The sequence below is a fragment of the Camponotus floridanus genome, unplaced genomic scaffold (genome assembly GCF_003227725.1).
Source record: "Camponotus floridanus strain SB8 unplaced genomic scaffold, Cflo_v7.5 scaffold48, whole genome shotgun sequence".
Taxonomy (NCBI): Eukaryota; Metazoa; Arthropoda; class Insecta; order Hymenoptera; family Formicidae; genus Camponotus; species Camponotus floridanus.
Window position 1 is genome coordinate 1,510,567 of NW_020229636.1, and position 16,252 is coordinate 1,526,818.

General features: G+C 28.9%; 2 protein-coding genes across 6 annotated transcripts in view; one reads left to right on the forward strand and one right to left on the reverse strand.

The window, feature by feature from the left end:
* The window catches only part of LOC105258746 (protein furry), a 30,751-nt gene that overhangs the window by 1,965 nt on the left and 12,534 nt on the right, over nt 1-16,252 (forward strand). For 2 of the 3 annotated variants that reach the window (XM_011270222.3, XM_011270223.3), the window contains exons 7-21: nt 97-887; nt 982-1,385; nt 1,478-2,053; nt 2,133-2,268; nt 2,359-2,529; nt 2,645-2,834; nt 2,912-3,088; nt 4,067-4,213; nt 4,628-4,798; nt 4,881-5,030; nt 5,130-5,299; nt 5,427-5,698; nt 5,891-6,045; nt 6,300-6,463; nt 11,493-11,702. In XM_011270222.3, coding sequence (XP_011268524.1) covers nt 97-887; nt 982-1,385; nt 1,478-2,053; nt 2,133-2,268; nt 2,359-2,529; nt 2,645-2,834; nt 2,912-3,088; nt 4,067-4,213; nt 4,628-4,798; nt 4,881-5,030; nt 5,130-5,299; nt 5,427-5,698; nt 5,891-6,045; nt 6,300-6,463; nt 11,493-11,702 — 3,884 coding nt within the window. The remainder of the gene's footprint in view (nt 1-96; nt 888-981; nt 1,386-1,477; nt 2,054-2,132; nt 2,269-2,358; nt 2,530-2,644; nt 2,835-2,911; nt 3,089-4,066; nt 4,214-4,627; nt 4,799-4,880; nt 5,031-5,129; nt 5,300-5,426; nt 5,699-5,890; nt 6,046-6,299; nt 6,464-11,492; nt 11,703-16,252) is intronic. The other variant, XM_011270224.3, reaches the window with a different exon arrangement.
* Nucleotides 5,478-10,367, reverse strand: LOC105258745 (growth hormone secretagogue receptor type 1). Of its 3 annotated transcripts, XM_025412146.1 has the most exons (7): nt 10,034-10,366; nt 7,617-8,534; nt 6,886-7,090; nt 6,541-6,712; nt 6,181-6,460; nt 5,825-6,067; nt 5,478-5,737 (listed from the first exon to the last, which is right to left on the reverse strand). In XM_025412146.1, exons 2-4 carry the CDS (start codon nt 8,418-8,420, stop codon nt 6,594-6,596), a joined length of 1,128 nt encoding a protein of 375 aa, XP_025267931.1. In that variant the 5' UTR covers nt 8,421-8,534; nt 10,034-10,366; the 3' UTR covers nt 5,478-5,737; nt 5,825-6,067; nt 6,181-6,460; nt 6,541-6,593. The 3 variants fall into 3 exon arrangements, with proteins under 3 accessions (XP_025267931.1, XP_011268523.1, XP_025267930.1); XM_011270221.3 differs by having other exon boundaries at nt 6,277-6,712; nt 10,034-10,367; XM_025412145.1 differs by having other exon boundaries at nt 6,181-6,712; nt 10,034-10,367.

Below are 16,252 nucleotides of genomic sequence, written 5' to 3' on the forward strand. Positions count from 1 at the left end.
AAAAAAATGAGAAAATAATATATCTTATAAGTATTAATAACAAATACATCTTATAAGTATCATATAAGTATTAATAACAAATACATTATATTCTAGCATTATGTATACAATAGTATCAGGAAGTGTAGAAACAGTGGAGAGAAGCGAAGCAGATCTTTTGCAAGAGCGTAGAGATCTTGCTGTTGAATTTATATTTTGTTTGATGCTGATTGAGGTTTTACGCCAATTACCATTTCATCCTGGACATGAAGATTTAGTAACCTATATCGAAAATATTGCTTTTAAACATTTTAAATACAGAGAAGGCATACAAAACGAACCAAATGCAGCTAATATTCATATTATCGCTGATCTTTATGCCGAAGTAATTGGAGTTTTGGCGCAATCCAGATTTATGTCAGTAAGAAAACGTTTTATGGTAGAACTAAAAGAATTACGAGCTAAAGAGCCAGGTCCTCATACTACACAGAGTATTATTTCGCTATTGATGGGGATGAAATTTTTCCGTGTTAAAATGGTACCAATAGAAGAATTTGAGGCATCATTTCAATTTATGCAAGAATGCGCTCAATACTTTCTTGAAGTTAAAGACAAAGATGTTAAACATGCTTTAGCTGGTCTTTTCGTTGAGATACTCGTCCCAGTTGCTGCTGCTGTGAAAAATGAAGTAAATGTACCATGTTTGAAAAACTTTGTAGAAATGTTGTATTCGACAACATTAGACATGTGTACAAAATCCAAACACAGACTAGCACTTTTTCCATTAGTAACTTGCTTGCTTTGTGTCAGCCAGAAAACATTCTTTTTACAAAATTGGCATTATTTTTTAGCCATGTGTTTATCTCACTTGAAGAATCGCGATCCAAAGATGTGTCGAGTTGCATTAGGTAAATAGATTAAAAATTTTATATATATATTATTTTTCTAAAAAAGAAAAATAAAAAAGACGTAAATATATCTTTTGCATTTATTATATTACAGAGGCTTTATATCGTTTACTTTGGGTTTACATGATACGAATAAAATGCGAGAGCAATTCAGCTACACAAAGTAGACTGCAGAGCATAGTGAATTCTCTATTTCCTAAAGGATCGAAGGCGGTAGTACCGCGAGATACTCCGCTGAATATTTTCGTAAAGATTATTCAGTTTATTGCGCAAGAGAGATTGGATTTTGCAATGCGTGAAATAGTGTTTGATTTGCTGTCTGTCGGGCGACCGGTAAAAATAATTTTAACTCCCGAACGTATGAGTATCGGACTTCGCGCATTCCTCGTTGTAGCTGACAGCTTGCAGCAGAAGGAGGGAGAACCGCCAATGCCGCGTACTATGGGCGTACTGCCAAGTGGAAACACCATGCGTGTTAAGAAGACATTCTTAAATAAAGTATATATATATATATATATGTATAATTGATATATGTAATATTTATGCATTTATTAAACAAAATTATAATTTAATATACTTTTATAATTTAGATGCTGACAGAAGATACTGCACGAAGCATAGGAATGTCTTCGTATTTTCCACATGTACGCCGAGTGTTCGTCGATATCTTGCGCGCGTTGGATGTTCACTATGGCAGGCCTCTCATGATGACCAGTACGCAAAATATGAATAAAGAACCGGACGAAATGATCACTGGAGAACGCAAACCGCGAATAGATCTCTTCCGAACATGCGTTGCCGCTGTCCCACGATTGATTCCTGATGGAATGACTGGTGCAGAATTAGTTGATTTACTGTCTCGTTTGACGGTACACATGGACGAGGAATTACGTGCATTGGCATATCAAAGTTTGCAAACCTTAGTGCTAGATTTCCCCGATTGGCGACAGGACGTTGTGCTCGGATTTACGCAGTTTCTAGCTAGGGATGTACAAGATACGTTTCCGCAACTTGTCGACAACGGTTCGAGAATGCTGTTACAATTGTTGACCAGTTGGAAAAACGCTCTGACAAGTCCTAGCATAAGATCTAAGGAACAATCGGTAGATAATGCACGGGTGAATATACGAGTGGACGTTGGCATCAAGAAGTGCGAATCAGGCCAGGTTTGCATTAATTTTTAATTTTTTTTATTTATAAATTAATGCACATGTAAAATATATATTTCATTTTTTGTTTACACAGAAAATAGAACCCGTGTCCAATATATTCTATTTAGTAGAAGGATTTGCGTTGGTTATGCTCTGTAATTGCCGCCTTTATCCTCGAAGACTGGCTGTTCATATCTTACGTGAAGTAAAACTTTTAATGAAGACTTTAGGTAACTATATTTATACATATTTAATCTATAATGCATTTCTAATTGCAATGCTATACATCTTATATATATATATATATATATCATCTTCAGGAGGACCTGAAGATGATCAATCTGTTATTGATGTGATTGATGCTTGCTGTCCCGTCGTTTTGGAGAAATGTTATCCTATGTTACCACCAGCTGAGAAAGCAGCTGCTGCATCTACGTCTAATGTGGATTTACAATGGATAGCAGACAGAAGTAGTTGCGTTTGGACAGCTGGTAGTATTTTATTTATTGTACTTTTGATATATAGGCTGTGTGTGTGTGTGTGTGTGTGTGTGTGTGTGTATATATATATATGTTACAATATCTTTATATTTCTTTTATATTGCAGGATTTCACGATGAAAACAGTACCAAGAGTTCTTCTTCGCTTAATTTAAATGGAGCCGATCCATGGGCCAGTTGTCTATTTGCTTTTTTGGAAAAAGATAGAGTACTTACATTATGTCCAAATGCTGTTGCTCATTCTTGGCCCATTGTCTTTACTCGTATAAACTCCCTGTTTACAGTAGTGGATCCTACGTAAGATTAAATTTGTAATTAACTTACATTAGACATTTCAATTTTGAAATAATTAAAATTTATTAAATTATGTACAGTCCGGTAAATGACAACCGAGCTTCGTTACTAAGAAGTTCGACAACAGTGAGAAAACCGATAAACGAGAGAGACATTTATATGCACATCTGGAAAAATTATCTGACTTTTGGATATAGAGTTGTGCCACCTGTGCCAAATCCGATTGTTCGATGCGCCAGTCCAGATCTCAGCCTCAGGTAAGTTATATATATAAAAAAAATATAATAAAATTTATGATAGGAGTTCAAATATCATATGTATATCATTACATATTATTATTATTATTATTATTATTTTTTCAATAGAGATTCAATTTAAATAGTGATTCATGCTTATTTATCATTCAATCAAAAATACATATGATTGTGTGCATCGCTACATTCGTTGCAAATATAATTAAACAAATTTATATTTAATAAACAAAAGCACAGTAAAGTGTCTTTCTTAAATATATTTATACTGATAGAAGCTATGCATACAATTTGTATTTACACACAGAATTTGTTAAGATACTCAAATAAGAATGTGAATAATTAAAAGTTCATGTTTAGCAGAATAATATATTAGAGCTTTAAGTGTATTAAAGAAAAGTGAGTCATACAGAATATATAAAATCAATATCACTTGGTATCAATTGGTGTTGAATCATATTTACATTAGTGTCTGTCATTTCATAGAAACATTATAGTTATTCACTTGTCTCAGAAAATGTTATATTAAATATTTTATAGAATTGTGTAAAATAAATTATAGTTTCCTCATTTTATATGTTAATCCTGTACACTGGCACAATCATCGAACTGTTTTTTTTAGAATATCTTTTTAATTAAACACATACAAAATATATCTAATATTATACACAATATATATATAATATCATGCACACCTTACAATGGCGATTTTGCCATCACGTATACTGGCACCAATTCGTATCAAATTCGCGTTTTGCATTCGGGAGCGGGATCCATTTTGCTCTGTCCTCTTCCTCTGCATATACACACTTCGCTTTATTTTTCGCAACACTACATCTCTCGCATGCTGTCTCCTATCGTTCTATGTCTCGTACATGTACATCTTTCTTTCCCTCTCTGGGATATTAGAGTAGTAGACTCTCTGAGCAGTAAATAATGTCTGATACAAGGAGCATTGGTGGTACACTGTATTGCATACTCTAGTGGTCAGCATACGGTGGAGTTTGGTGTGTTGTGCATGAGTAAGGAGTTGAGTCAAAGCCTGGAGAATCTCGGCGGGGCGCAGACCCTGCCGGGTCGGTTTTCTGTACCGTCCATTTCCGGCATCTACACCCGTCATAAGCGTACCAGGTGAGCCTGAGAGATTACTAATCGCGAACAAAAACGACCATGCTTCCTTCGATGTCACCCGGGATTGAACGGTCGTTGGTAATCGCACTCTGTATCTCCCACTGTTGAATCTTTGTCTCTTTTCTTACTCTTTTATATAACGCAATACAGTTTGATATTTTTTTTTTTCTATTGAACTTTCAGCTTCGTGCTCGAGCTTTCTTACCGGCCTAACAATTCTTTCTGTGCGAAATTGCGTATCGCCATCCTTGCCTAGCCTTACGACCGTTCCCGATCGCTTTTTTTCTGATATTAAACTTTGACGGATGTATATTCGAGCACACACAGAAAATTATTAATTTATGAACTGTACAATAGAAAATAATGTAATAAAGTACTTGGAAGTGGTAACACATAACAGTATTGTTTCCGCAGCTCTTCGCCGGACAGTTTATCCGCAGAACGCGGTGATAATAAATCACCGGGCACTAACGCGAGCCCGGCAGCCTTATACAAACTGACTGTACCTTTGTTGAGATGCGAGGCCGTCGACGTCAGGGATGCTGCGGTGCAAGCAATTGGAAAAGTGAATGCCGATGCTTTAAAGTAAGCACATTTCCATATAAAAAATTTTATATGAGTAAGAATAAATTGCAAAATATTTCTTGATTATCTTACGTTTTAACAGAGATTTGATGGAAGAATTGGTTCCTTACATCCGGGAAGCGGTAGATCGGAAACAAGAAAATATGAGACGACGAAGAAGACGGGATGCTTTGAGACTGCAGCTAGTAAGAGTACTAGAATTAATTGCCGAATATGGAACATTCGGTATCTGGTGAGTTATATATTGTTATATATTATTTTATTTTATTTTTCTTTATTTGTTTACACTTTACGAATAGATTTTAAAGAAATCGCTGTAATCTTTTTCCAGCCCAGCGGTTTTAGATCGCGAGACACAATCTTTACACCCTACATTCGTCGAGTACATAGATGGTGCGCGCATTTATTTAGAAAACGAGACCGATAAGGAAGCACCTGCTGTACGAGACATTAAATTGCACTTCTGTAACTTTATCAGAAAAATGATAAAGAGTTTTTCATGTAAGTAATATTTCACTCAAATAATTCTGAATTTTGAAATAAGTAAATAAATAAATAAATATATATATATAATATCTTGTGAATAATTTATTATTTTTTTCATTTATTTTGTTTTTTATTCTTTTAGTGGAGACATGTTACACCTTGTTGAAGAGGGATTTAAGAAGAAATCTGTTCATGCTCTTTGCTAGTTGGGCCGGTGTTTATGGTAAACCGCTTACAAGTACATCATCTATGCAAGAGGAAGAAAAATCTTGCACGGAATTGCAACTCTCAGCCTTGCAAGCTATGAGTGGATTACTCTGTTGTGGATCATGCTTCAATCCTCAATCACTTTCGGAAGAGGGTGCCATTTTATATCAATGGTTAGACTCATTATTAGCCAGCAAAGATGAAAAGGTGAATTAATTATTTTTTTTTCCATATATATCTTTCTTTCTGCAAACATTATTATCTCATTACTTTAAAATTTAAGATTACATGTTAAATGCACAATTATATATAATTAGCAGATAGATATATTACGCATTAAATTCTGACTGAATTAATATTCCATATTCTATTGTATCTAATGCCATATCTTTGTTGCAGATTTATGCACTTGCACGTGAAACTGTCGTATTATTGCTCGAGGGAAATCCGGATATTGGTACGCTTTTGGATTGGGTGGTGGATCGATGTTATACTGGTGCTCCGCAAGTAGCCGACGGTTGTTTTCTCGCTTTGGCAACAATTTTCAGCGCCAGGTATGAGTTAGAAAATTTATATCTTAAATATAAATATATCATAAAATAAAAAAAAATTGCGTTTGTTTTATTCAGTAGAAAAAAACACGACATATATATATATATATATATATATATATATATATATATACATACATATAGCAAATAAATAGTATCAGACATATTTATATCAATGAAAACGTTGGTATAATCATGATATAGTAATAAGACTCAATAAATCATTGTAAATACATTAATGATTTTGTCTTTTTCAGGGAATATCCTTGCGATCACTACACCAGTGTCATCAATGTCACATTGATGAATACAGGATGTCCCCGCGCTCCGGTTCACGATGCAGCATTGCAACTTCTTCAATTGTTGGATCAACGCTTTTTCGGAAATGTGGGCCCGCTTTCAGCTACAGAACTTGAGGCTGGTAAGTAATTTGTTCTTTGTGTATTACAATACTGTGTATATCTATGCACTATAATATATCAATTTTTAACTACCCACTTTTAACACATAGTTTATTCAATTAATTATAATGAAAAGAATTTTTCACTATATCATAATCTTTTATTTATTGTGAGCTTTTGCATTTCTTGACAATTTTTTTGTTGCGCATTGTCAAATTGATTTTGCTCTGATTGTTTGGTCGAATTGCACCTATGCGTGAATTCTGAAACTGCGAAGCTTTATTAAAATGCGAAGCTTTATTAAATTGATCACAAATCTAGATCATCTGTTCAATAATTAACATAATTCATATAGGAAAAAAAAATTTCTCGATCAGATATTCATAGCTATCGAGATAACGACATTATTATCGTTGTTATCGTATTATTATTAATTATTTACCATACTGCTTTCCATGACTCGCCATCTGTATAAGAGTTCCGTTTCTTCTAGTATTTGGACGTTTTATAAACATGCGAACCATTGCTCTGCGAAAATTCTGCCCATTCGCGCAATAAAAAACAAAATTTATTCCGAAGCTCGTGTTGAACAATAAATTGCACATTTGCTGCGCTGGAGTGAGCCATGTTGGTGATTTGTGATATTCCTAAATTCAACAGATATAATAATTATTAACACTGAAATTTTATAAAAATATATCATAGTTAAGAAAGTACAGTTCAATGCATAACAATATAAGTCAAAATCTATACTATGATACAATATAATCATTATATAAATTGTGATTTAGTAAAATATATGAATATAAATAATATAAATATAAAAATATAAATATATGAATATAAATATATGAATATAAATATATGAATATATGAATAATATATGAATATGGATAATATAGTTGTAATTAGTTAATATAGTTGTAATGTACATATTCTTTTACTACAAATGTCTAATTTCGCAAAAGTAATCAAGTAATGTAAGAACATATTAAATTACACTCCATTAATTTATAGAAATATTATAATTTATAGAAAAAGAAATTTTAATTCTATAAAAGATTTAATTGATGAAGCTTTTATTATCTACATATTGATACTTTAAAATAAAAAAATTTTTTATGTGATCGATATTATATTGATAGATTTAATATATTAAATATAAATACATACGTAAAGAAAAGCGATCACTCTGAGAACGAACGATGGCATATTGAGACAGAAGAATGTGCTCGAAACGAGCAGAAGCATTTTCGTAACTTTAGTCTGTGGCATTCTATCTCGAAGAGTCTGAGCTTTATCATTGGAAGCGTTGGATTCTATAGTCAAAGTTCGTCGAACATGGTCGAGCTTGTAAATATTGCGCGCTATTAGGGTATTAAAGATTACTATCATAGTCAGGGGCAAGGCAAACGTCATGATTGTATCGAAGGTATTGTAGGCATTTGCCCAGGTTTCCCAATCATTGTCCAATTCACAGCCAGTCGTGTTCTCATTAGACGTAGAAAACAGAACTACCGGACTGCACACCGGAATCGCTAATACTGTCAGGCTGATCACTACAGCTTTTGCTCGGGTGGCCGTACATAAAGATTGACGACGAAGCGGCCATCTGACTGCCACGTATCTTTCGACGGTAAAAGCTACTATAAGCCACACGCTGAGGAAGCTGCAGAGAGTGCTGAGATAAATGAAAAACTGGCAGAAACCCCACCGATTGAACAGATCTATTTGCACCATATTAAGCCAGACTACAAAAATCGTCACTAAGAAGATGGTGTCACTTATTGCCAGCGCGCCCAAATAAATACTAGATGAAAAATAACGTAGCTTCGTACCGAAGAACACACATACGGATAAACAGTTGCCCAGCAAACCGAAATGTACGAGAATCGGCGTATAATATCGTTGAATGTCTTGTAGGAACATATTAGGCGTGTCTTCTTGTATTACTTCACTTTTATTTTCAAAGCTCATTCTTGAGTCAATTTCAACTTGTCTTCATTGTCGTCATTAATGAGAAGAGGAGCCGAATACGCTTTAATCGCGCCGAACGTAAAGTGCATAACAACTTGCGTCATACACGATGACCTGCAAAAGCATTAGTGTTTTATATTGAAGGAAAGAGAGAAAGAGAGACACAGAGGAAAGAAGAAATATAGAGCATATTCTAAACGCATTTCCTCTCAACCATATATTAAGATTAGAACTGAATTTAGAAACTGAAACTGAGAGTGATCATTTGATATTCCAAAGCCATAATTACAAAAATATCGAAAAACAGAGTTTTTGTAGATAAATAAACCTTTATTTTGAATAGTTAACAAAATTTATATTTTATTGGATATTTGGACTTTTTAATTAATTTTAAATATTTCTATTTAAATTGTTTTTCAATATATTTTATGGAATTAATTTTATATTTTAGTTGTAAATATTTCAATTGTTGATTAATTGTTAAATTTGTTTAATTTGTTCATTAACACAAGATGCATTTTCACACTGTCGACATAATTCTTAATAAATAATAAAAATAAAAGCGACAAGTGGTATATATTTCCATACATCTTTTAATTATTTTATTATTTGATTAAATGAACGCGTTTTGCATTCATATATCATAAAATACAGTATCAGTGTTTACAATAAAAAGTAAATTATGAGGAAATATAGCGCTTATCACGCGCACACGGAAATCCTTCGGATGCTGCAGATACGCTAACATATAGTTAACGAACATATTATTGATTCAAATTATTGTAATAATATATTATATATTAATTGAATACTTTAATATTGTTTAAGATAAAATTTTATTATTATTGAACTAAGACAAAATGTTACTTATTTCAGTAAATATCTTTTTGATACGATACTTTCTCAACAATATCTAATTATAAATAAAACACTTTACAATACGATGATAACTGCGTGAGAAAAATTCTTATCTGTGCTGCAATATTGTGTACTTTTAAAATTCAATATAATTTACTAATTTATTAACTATGACGTATGTTTTTTATGAATTATACTAATAATACTCATTTTGAAATGCGAATAATTATTATAGTATATAAATGAAAGAGAATATTCTTATGATATGATATTATTATTCGATGATGAAAATGATGTGATGTGCTTTACATTTCTCGGAAATACTCGTTAAAAAGTATTTATTTAAAGAAATTGAAAGCTTCAAGTGTTTATAGTTTCCTTTTAGTTCCAATCTTATGTTTTCTTCCTACATAAATCTTACGATATTTAATTAAAAATAAGATATAAAAAATAAACATTCGATATGTCAATTGTGACATAATAGAAATTCTTTTATAATTATTTTTTATAGAAAAAGGATTAAAATTTTTCAATTACGTTGAAATGATTATAAAAAAATAATTATATAGAAATTATTTATAGCAATATTATAATAAAATAATTATAGATCTCTTACATTAAATATCTTCGAGACAAATCTATTTTTTTCTTGTATTTTATATTTTTTTCATAAGTATGCTTTATAGTTTTTTTCAATTCCAATTAGTTTGAAAAAGCTCGTCAAATATTTTTAGATATCAAAAATTAATGCATACCTGTTTATTGAATGTCAATAAATAGATTAATGGTTTATTTGCGATATGCCAGATGCAAATCATTTGTTGGGCTATTTATTGGGCTACTATCCAGATTCTGTAGACACAACTTATGACATGACGCTAAAAGCTGCTTTTAAAACGACGATTTCAAACACTTTTGAACACTTCAAATATATGTCTTACGTATTAGAAGGTCTTATGCAAGATCATACACAGTTTTAATGTTTCGAAAATATATAAAAAATCTTATACGCGCAACACGTGTCATGTTCAGTGCCGGCAAGATTATCAATCACTCATTGATATTATTTAATAAATTTCTCATTTTAGATATTTGTGATACTTCAATTTAATAACACAATTATTTGTATTAACATTAAATATAAATAATTAAGAGAAGATTAGATCATATAATAATCACAATATCTTTCACTAGTTTGTTTTATTTAAAAGAAAAGTAACGATTATGATATTAAGGGCTTTTTGCGATAGAATTATACTTGAAACATTTAGTTTTCGGGCACTAATATTGCACTTTTAGAGAATGTATCCGAGTGCCGTCTCAGCTATTTCTGCTAGATGCCCGACTCATCCATTCCTGATAAAGCTCGGTGCATCCAACATTCTGGCTTCTGCGCATCAAACTAATATAAATTCTCGGTTCTTCACGGCGCATGTTATTCTGCTATATTATGAAAAAAAACTTATATATTACCGCGACTTATAAGTTATCATACTTCTATGACAAAATCATATAAAAATTTTGGCGTATAATCTTTGATTGATAGCATCTCTAACTTAAAATTGATCATCTTCCTTTGCTTGATAAGAATATTTTAATAAATCGATTATTGATTTTCAAAACTTTGAATAAACACACACATTTGATCTTTTTTCATTTTCTTTATCTACTTGATACTAATTTGTGTTTTACTATAATTATATTATAGGCACGAACGAATCAATTGCAGCAATTAAATTTGAATGTATACGATAAAAGTTACAGAGTTTTTAATATAATATATATTTAATATAATTAAATATATTTAAATATATTTAATTTAATATAATTTTAATGTATAAAGACTTGCATCACATTTTATGTATAATATACATTACATTGAATTCTATTGAAAAAAATCTGATACAGGAATATATTAACGTAAAAAGCATGAATTTCTTTTTTTTTTTTGCAAAGATATGTATTTGATTTTTGCAAAGATTATATATTGATGTAAAATATTTTCTGTAAAGTACATTATAATATGTATTTCAAGACATAAAAAAATCGTGCATTGTGTGCAAGTGTTGTAAATATTTCAATTTATTTTGCTATTAAGACAATATAAATATCAATTTGCTAATCAACCAATTAATCAATTAATTGTCAACTAATTATGTGAGTGAAAAGATAAATAATTGCTAATTTCAAGATTCTTAACATGTTTCATCTTAGGGCACAATGACCCTCTTGCCAGCTCCACTGCAACTGTAACTTCCGGACCAGGTCAACAAAGTAATCCTGCAGGTGAAATTTCCTCCGGTGGCACAGTCAGAGGTGGTACATTAGATGTCCTCTTATCGACCACTTATTGCCGCAGTCAAATGTATCTTTCACGACAATTGGCTCAATTACACCCGGAGCTGACGATGCCCATGTTCAGCGGTAAGTGAGAAATCTTTGCATATATTTTTATTAATATATTTTCAATCCCTAATTTTAAAGATTTAAAGATTTATTTTGTAATCTAGTTTTATGGAGTAATATAATAATTGAACATCAGCTAATTATTTTTATAGATAAAATATTAATTTTTATAGTTTTTCCATGTTTTTAGATATTTGTAATGTTTTAAATATAAAACTTTTTTAAATGAAAGACTAAGAATTTTTTAATATTTTTTCAAAATTTTTGATATAATACATAATTCGATATAGTTAAATTCTTGTTTGTATGGATTGATATGTTCCGCAAAATGCAAAATGTAGTTGATTAAACATTTTATTAGTTCTGCAATTCTAATATCATGCATGCCGCGCGTCTAATATATGTTAAATTAGTCTAGTAAATATCATAGCGTAATTAAAAATTTTTTAATTTGTGTAGGCGTGTGGAGTATGTTCTGAATGCTTCAATTATAAAGAAGTATCTCTGCATGATTTACAATTACTTAGAAGTAATTAAAATTTTATTTTTTTTCTATTTAAATTTTTAAGATATAATTCTTATTTTATTTATTTAATATATTTATTTAATATTTATTAATATATTTATTTAATATATTTTATATATTTAATTGTTGTAATGTGAAAACATATTATAGAAACAATGTAAAAAAGAAATATGATAAAGAATACGTTAATCATAAATTATTAGACACGCCCATTGCATAAGAATCTTGCAATTCTTTTTCTCTAAGCTGGTATTATTCTCTCTGTCAAAGATAGCAGTATACATAACATACGATTACTTTAGAGGACTATTATTAATATTATTATATAAAAATATATATATATAAACACTTACACATTTATATAAAGAACACCCGAAGAAAGAGAATCTCTTTTAGATAAAATTTTAAAGCTATTTTTATTATATATATATATATATATATATATATATATATATATATAATTTATATTATAATTTTGTTATAATTTTAATATACAGAATTTTGTGAATGTGTCTAAGACTAAAAATGATTTAAATCGAATTAAAAATCAGCTTGAATGTAATTTATACATTTACATAAAATAGAATACTACCTGTTATGAGATAAAAAATTGTTGTTTTTTTAAAGTTTTGACATATGAAAAAGAATTTGCATTGCAAACAATGCAATTTATTTTACCTTGTAAATAACATGATGCAGTTGGATTACTAAAAAGAAACAAAATTATTTGCTTTTATTATCATAGAAATGCACGCAACAAGAGTCACAAAACATATAGCATCGTGTGATCTTAATAGAATTATTATAGATTTGCATAAACAATCGATTATTCGAATGTAAGGATGTTAATTATGCAGCAATTGTCACATGTCCATGCTCTCATCAATTATCATTCCGGAGGCGTGTCGCATAAATCATATAAACATTGAATTATCGCTGATCTGTTTAACGTCTGTAGAAAAATTTGCATCAAATTAAATTTTATAATTCAGAGTAACCTAGCCTAACGGAAGAATATATTTAGTTTGTTTAATATTATAATGAATAAAATAATAACATCGTATAAAATAGTATAACATATACTATATGATGAATAAAATAATAACATAGTATAAAATAGTAACATATAATACAACTATGCGTAATACAAAAATACATGAAAATAAATCATATAATAGATATCTGTATGATATAAAACAAATTTTTAAAAAATGAAATGTAAGTTTAATTAATAGGGTTGAAGGATTGCTATTCAACACATGTTCAATGTAAATTTTAATTATCTGTCATAAATCAATCATTTATGCGACAGATAATTCAAATTTACATTGAACATGTGTTGAATAGCAATCCTTCAACCCTATTAATTAAACTTACATTTCATTTTTTTAAAATTTGTTTTAATATAATTACGAGATTCTCGAATATATTTTCATATGTACTGCAATGAATGATATCATCTACTACTAAATTTTATTCTATTTTATTATATATGTGTATACAGCGGGAACCTAAATTCGCGATAAATATTTCAATGATAAATTCTTTGTAACATTTTAAAACGAAAATGTCAAGGATATAATAATTTTCAAATGGATATAATAATTTTCAAATGGAAATAAATAATAATTTTCAAATGGATATAATAATTTTCAAATGGAAAAAGCTCACAAATGACAGGGCTAAGATTTCGCACATTCAGAGATGGCAAAATGGCTAGTGATAAAGGTGCTCCTAAATGCTTTTGACATTAGTGAAAATATTCAAGAATTTTATTAAAAATTTATTTCTATTTATCCATAATGAATTATAACAGTTTAAAATGTTTTTATTCAATAATTTTATATATCGATATATATATATGTGTCAACTGTCATATTCAGCTTTCACTGAGATTGGTTGACATAATTATTTAATATATACATATTAAAATATTAAATAAAAACGTTTTAAACTATTATTGTTATAATTCATTGTATATAAATAGAAATATATTTTTAATAAAATTCTTGAATATTTTCATGATAATTTTATTAAAGTCAAAAGTGTCCGATTTATCATTACCAGAAAATTAAGAGAAACCGTGACCTTTCTTACGAATTTAACCTTTTAAATACAATCATCACTTTTAATGAGTTGTGAGACGTATCAAGTTGCCTCGTTTACATAATGGATTGCTGTTCTTTGTTTTAATTTTGTGACGCATTCTAACATGCATCCTTGCCATCATTCATTTTAATGGATGTTTAAAAAGCATGAAGAACTGGTGTGGCACGCGCGCTTGCGAGAGAAAAATTTATGCAACAATAATCCAAAATAATTCTATTACGCGAATTATTATCTTATATATTTCCGGAAAATTGGTTACATTTTGTTTTATTGTGTTCGAAGCGGCGAATATTTTGTTTCTGAAACGATGTAATATAAAATTGTAATTTTATCTCGTGAAATTCTATATATAATAATATAATATGTAATATATCTATATATAATAGGTATCGCTTGATAACAGCTTATAATATAAGAAAAAAGAAGTTTTATTTTATTCAAAGAAAAAAAATCTTTTTATTCGTATTTTTTTCAATAGTTATATTTTTTAAAGAATTAGTATAAATTTAATAGGCAGTTAATCCAGATATTTTAGACAATATCTCTTTCATTAAAATTTCTGAAATATAGGTATGTGTTCAGAAAGATTAATCTCATTATAGTATTTGATAGATTATATAATTTTATCCTTTTATATAATTTAATTTATAATTTAATTTATGCTTTGATTTTAACGCGATAAAACACATTTTAAATTATTTATAACCAAAAGTATATAGACGAAATAGCTGTATATAATAACAATGAAAATAAATGTAACGTAGATATAATAGAATTTGTTCAAAACAAAAGCTAGTATCAATCATAAGCCCTCTCTCAACTTACGGCAAATTGAAATTTGGATGTATAAAGTATAAATTAATGAAAGGATTTACTAGATTACAGTTAATCATTTAATGGAAATTACTCTAATTACTAAGCTAGCATATAAGAGAAAATTTATATTAGCCGATCAAATAGATTTATTTTATTTCGTACAATCTGTATTATATATAAAAGGGATTCTATTTCTGTAGAAATGAAAAGGACAAATATTTATATTTTAGAGATTTTGATTTTAAATTTAAGTTATAAATTAAAACAACAAAATATACATATATATATATATATATATATATATATATATATATATATCATCATGTTTTACAATTCTTTTGCTTTTTATGTAATATGGTTTTTTTGCGACTATATTGTATATATAAATATAAATATATAAATATATATATATATATATATATATATATTTATATATATTTATATATATTTATATATTATATATATGTCAATTGTTATATATGATCTCATATTTTTTAAATATGATATTAAATAAATGTAATGAAAGAGTAGGTGGCATTATTGAAACAACTGCAGATAATTGCAGGTAGTCATCGAAATAATTCCATGTGATTTTACGCGTACACACATGTTCTGAAAACTGTAATATTATTATTTATATGTATGAAAATAACAAATGTTCTTCCACATCTTGTTATCTCAAATAGAACGTTACATCAATATAAGCATATTGCATATGAAGCAATATTGCAAATATGTTCAATCATCACATAATCGTTTAATACGAATTAATTCAATGTAAAGTGAAAGCAGGTGAGAGAAAGAAAGAGAATAATGTTATTTGCATTAAATTTATTCAAGCTGCAAAACAACTGGCATTGTATATTTAAATGTTCACACATATTATTAGAAACAATAATTAACAGATATATTTGAATATGAATTATTGAATTTATAATATGAATTTTTAATATGAATTTTTAATAATTGAATTTATATTTAATAAATAAAACAGGAGAAAAACTGCGAGAGAAATAATATAAATTTACAATAATATAGATTTATATTATGTCGTAGGTACGGATTTATAACAAAGAGGGTCAATGATAGCTTAATATAATACCAATTAAATCGAATA